We start from the raw sequence: 5,169 nt of genomic DNA, 5'->3' as shown, positions 1-5,169 counted from the left end.
GGGTGGGGGTGGGGGGGGGAACTGTGCGAACGTGTGAATGTGAGAGTCGAACCCAACGCTCCAGGTGTGCTCCGCACCACGTGGCTGACCTGCATTCATGAAAGTGTGTGAGAACGTCTGGAGAGAAGGCCTCCTCACTGACATTACGCAGGTGTTTTCCCCTAACACGCATTCCTCAGAAGCTCCGAGTCGCCGTGTGGAAGACAGGAACAGTCTCTTCTGGCTGCTTGTGCCTAGTCACGCTTGGTTTTAGAGGAGGGAGGGTACGAACTGTTGGCACAGATGGTCGTAAGACACTCGAATGATTTACTGCACCTGGAATTCTACCTGATCTTTTTTGTTGCGTGACTAACATAAAAACAACACAATCATCCTCCTGTCGGCACAGAAAGACTGTTAACTTTAAACCTTCGTATTTTTGAAGAGCCAAAATGGGCGTGCTAACTTGTTTTAAAGCTTTGATGAGATTCTAAATAGTTTTTGAAAATGGGAAACTTTCCATCACAGCGTCAGTCAGCAAAATAAAACATGTTATTAGACTGTCAAGTTTTTTCTCCTGTAGATTATTCAATAAGTGTTTTTAACGTTTTTCACTCAGACTTTTTCCCACAAAGAATCCAAAGGAATATGATGACAGTAAAATGCATTTTTCCTCTGTCACGTGTCCTCTGTTAAACTGGTTTTACTGAACCGTTACACTGGTTGTTAGTGCTGTGTATTTACTGAAAGCCACCAACCTGGCCATCAGTTTGTGGAGCTCCTGCTTGTGCTGATGGTCCTCTGCTGCAATGGCGTGCTGAGCTTGCTGCTGCACGCCCTGAACAAAATGCTGCATGTGCTGGAAGGCATCGATCTGACGGAAATCGAGACAAAACCACAGAGAACGTCTGTCACTGAAATATGTCTGAAGTGGTTTAGATTTTTCTGAAATACGTGTAAAAAAAACCAGTGAACAGATAAACCAAATGGTGCCTAACTTTTACATTCTCATTATTTATTTTTTATTTTAAAATTCTTTAACCAGAAAAATCTCAGAGTTCGCAGAGCTCTTTTTCAAGCGAGGCCTGGGCCTGAAGGCAATCTATTGTATGTCTTTGGGGTGTGAGGGAGAYCGGAACACCCGGAGAAAACCCAGGCAAACACAAGGAGAACATACAAACTCCATACAGAGAGACCCCAGGTCCAAATCGGGGATTTAACCCAGGACCTTCTTGCTGTGAGGCGTCGGTGCTAACCACCATGTCGTGCTGCAAATATTACTGAGCGATACCAAATTTATCAATTTGTCATTTATTCTGTGGCCACAGCAACTTCTTTTATAATCTATGTTGCTAGATAATTATCATTTTTTAATAATTAAAAAAATGTTATTTGCATTGTTCATATTAGTACTTTTAAACTCAATAATAATCAAAAAGATAAATATCAATCAAATATATTTAGCTCAGGGGGAAACAATTATTGTTACCGAGGCCATATCAGGTAAGATCAGTGACAAAGTTTCCATACCTAAGAAAATAGAACAACCAAAGAGATGTTTTCTTATTTTTATTCTGGAAAAGTTTACATCTGTTTTGATTTATCAGCTGTGCAGCACAGCTGGTCTCTGCAACCACAGTGGTTCTGCTCACACTTACCTAAGTCCCCTACTGAGACTCACAGTCTTTCTCAAGTCACAAACACTCATCAGGATCAGGTAATAAATGTGTGTGTTTGTGTGTGATTGAGGGTTGGTGCGCTCACAGTGAATGGGTGTTTGGGAGACAAAGAGCAACAGACAGAGCAGCCCAGAGTGCAATCACAGGTTTACTGCATTAACKGCACCGAACCAACAAAAAAAACCAAACTGTTTCTACACAAATATCAACTTCCAGAAAACATTTAACGTAGAGCTTCTGGCTTCACCCACTGTTGTCTTAAATAATACAAACTGTTACTTAAAACATATAAGAGGAATGGTTCCTGCTCAACTTCTTAAAGAAAGATTTAAAATGACATGTTGTGAAGAAGTTATAAGAGAAATGGAGCAGCATGTGTTGTCATGAAGACAACTTTCCTTTTTTTCCAGGGAAAGTTTGTCTTGACTTGTTCAAATACAAAATAAATAAATAAAAAAACTCAGACTGTGTGAGTTTCACAACAACATGGTTTTGCAGTTAAAAAGAACAGGTTTTAAACTAGATGTTTGTGTCAAAATTTGTCCACCTCCCTCCAAAATAAGTAATTACAAAGACTAAGCAAACATTAAAGACTGTTAGCAGTAGTCAGTGTGTACATTTCAGAGAATGATAATGGTTAATTTGTTGGAGAAATATGTATGGATATAATGTACAAATTGCTGCTCAAGAAGGAATTAAACCTTTATTGTTTTTCTTTTATTTTTTGTATGTTTTTTTAAATTGAAGATTATTTTTGATTGAATTTATTTATTTGAGAAAAAGGGGCAGAAATCATACGGTTTTTTTCTTCTTCTGCTGCCTTTCATCAGGTTTGATTGGTGTTTTTATCAGTGTGCATTGCCAATGCAATGCACACTATTGTTATTCGTTTCCCAGCCAAGTCATCTCAACTTTGCCACGCTTCTCCTCCTGCATACTTTGTCCTAGAGCTGCCATTGTAATTTATATCTGTAAAGCTCCTGTGCCAAATGATGGCTATGCCTTTTGGTGCCTGTAAAACTTATAGTTTAGGAAATGTTAATGTTTAATGAATTATAATGGCAGTCAATGGAGCCTTTTATTGATCCAATACTGCCCCCTGCTTTACTCTACYTGGTACTGCACCATAGTTTAATATTTCAACTCAGTAGTTCAGTGTTTACAGTACTATGATTGTATTTTGATGTGTTACTATATCATTGTCTTAATATTGCTCTATTGTTGTAATATTATGCAGTTTAGTGTCAATAATTGTATTGGCAATGTGGCCTCTTTCTGCACACATACAAACCAACCGCTGCCACCACCTTCTGCCACCACTCCACTGGTCTAATGGTCTATGTCATGGACTTTCATGAGGGAGATCAGGGTTCAAAACCCAGCTAATGCAACTTTAACTAAAAATCTCTTCCAACTTCATGTTGTCACTCAATTACCTTAATTAAAAACACCTGCTGACGTGACAGGCACAACCTGGTATAGAAAACAYGTTTGATCCTGGTCAAAGCTCATTATGCAAGTCCAATGCTGCAGGCAAAGCCATGCTGCAATGACATGCTACGTGGCAATGGACACTTGTTTTTACATCGTAAAAACCCATGTCTAGTTAAATATTGAATTTATGTTGTTTTGTTTTAAATGAATAAACTTTTATAATACTAGTTGGAGGTTCTCAACCAGCAACATTTAAATTAATGTTTCCTCAAAAACAAACAAACAAACAAAATAAATAAGTTTCTATGCATTATGTTTATTAAGCAAGCTTTTCAAAGCTTTTACAAATGATTACTTTTATTTATATCAACAACTTTAAAAATATCTTTGCAAACCAAACCTGATCTCATTAACCAAGTCAATTAAAGGAAGAATGTTCTCTCCTTAAGGTCGGCCAAATTAAACAAACTTTTTGTGAATGTTTATTACCTTAATCAGCGAAATAATGGATTCGTTGAAACTTTTAAATCATGTTATGAAACTGGAAAATATTTCCAAGCCATGATGAAGACAAAATCCCCTCAAACCTGGCTGTCTCCACTGATTATTATGGGAATTAATCAGTTAACTTGGGAGCCAGTTCTCACTGGTAATTGTTTAGAAAATACAGTTGAACTAACTGGACTGAGGAAAACACATCATATCTGGAACAGCAGGAGGTAAACAAAAGAGAAGAAATAAACTGCAGTAGCCAGAAAGTAATTTAAACTCACAATAAACTGATTGGTGTTACATGTTCATGTCAATTTGTTATTTTGACTTGTATTAAAATAACTATAACAATGATTAGACCTCAGTACCAGCTTTACTGAAATGATATGGAGCGGTCATTTTTTTAAAGCATGCAATTTCTATAACTAATTATAAATAAGASAACAGTTCATTTTCCTACCTTGCGGGCGCTCTTCCACATGTACTTCATGTATGCGTATGTGACGTGTGGGTGGGTTGTAGGCAGCGGGTGATCRAGTTGCTTGGAGGGGTCAACGCCCAAAAGGAGCACGAGGGTCTTGTGGGCCAGAGCCTAGAAGGATGAAGTTAGCGGCAAAGTTTCAGAGACGTAACTGAGCTGCAGGAAAGTTTATTTCTCAACACGTTAAACAGAGGTTGTTCATACAAAGACCTTTATTCATCATTAAAAATACATTTCCTCTCATAATTACTGGAAACCAAACCCGTTTCTTTATTCAATCCCAGCACATTTAGTGATTTGGCGCTCAAAATGTGTGTGCTTAAAAACAACAAGCCTGTCTGCTAACTCCTTCAACTGATTAGAATGGCAGTGAGGCTGAAAATGGAAAATTTACACAGCTTAATTAAGTAGATATGTAGTTTCAGGTTTCTTCAGCAGACAGTTTTCAGGGGGCAGCTTAAAACCAGCTGACATGAAGTGGAATTTTTGGCCGTGTGTAACTTTTTCAGAGCTTCATTTTATTTTCCCGTCAAACCAAATTCAAATTTATTTATCCAGATTATTATGCAACGATAATTAACTGAAAGAATTCCTRAAAGTTTGAGACAACTGTTTCATTGTATACTCACTAGACGGCCGCTCTTCCCGCAGAGGCTGGCGTACTTTAACCAAGTCCTCATGTCCTCATGGGGGTTGATAACCAGGGATCGGACCATCAGGATCCTCTGCCAGTCTTCTACAATACGCTGACAACCCTGGAGGATAAAAGAACAAAAAAAAAGTTGTTTTGATGCTGCCTTAAAAACAAAAATGTCTCCTTGGTTGACTGAGTGGGAGGTTTACCTAAAATACAAATGCCATTGTTTTTTATGCTAAAAAAAATTTGATGTTATGTTACATATAACCACACAGGGGTCATGATTTATCGTGATACAGTGGTTTGCAAAAGTATTCATACCCCTTGAACTTTTCCATATTTTGTCACATTACAACCACAAACATAAATATATTTCACTGGAATTTAATGTGAAAGACCAACACAAAGTGGTATACAATTGTGAGGTGTAAGAAAATATCGATACACTGAAATATCGCGATATTTCA

The 5,169-nt window shown here is 37.8% G+C and overlaps 1 protein-coding gene across 2 annotated transcripts in view; it reads right to left on the bottom strand.

Moving 5' to 3' along the window:
- The window catches only part of mtor (mechanistic target of rapamycin kinase), an 82,929-nt gene that overhangs the window by 19,709 nt on the left and 58,051 nt on the right, over positions 1-5,169 (bottom strand). For both annotated transcript variants that reach the window (XM_014010341.1, XM_014010340.1), the window contains exons 35-37: positions 4,695-4,820; positions 4,045-4,176; positions 738-853 (exon numbers count right to left, since the gene is read on the bottom strand). In XM_014010341.1, coding sequence (XP_013865795.1) covers positions 738-853; positions 4,045-4,176; positions 4,695-4,820 — 374 coding nt within the window. The remainder of the gene's footprint in view (positions 1-737; positions 854-4,044; positions 4,177-4,694; positions 4,821-5,169) is intronic.

The sequence above is a fragment of the Austrofundulus limnaeus genome, unplaced genomic scaffold, assembly GCF_001266775.1.
Source record: "Austrofundulus limnaeus strain Quisiro unplaced genomic scaffold, Austrofundulus_limnaeus-1.0 Scaffold68, whole genome shotgun sequence".
NCBI classification, from domain to species: domain Eukaryota; kingdom Metazoa; phylum Chordata; class Actinopteri; order Cyprinodontiformes; family Rivulidae; genus Austrofundulus; species Austrofundulus limnaeus.
This window is presented reverse-complemented; position numbering and strand designations above follow the sequence as displayed.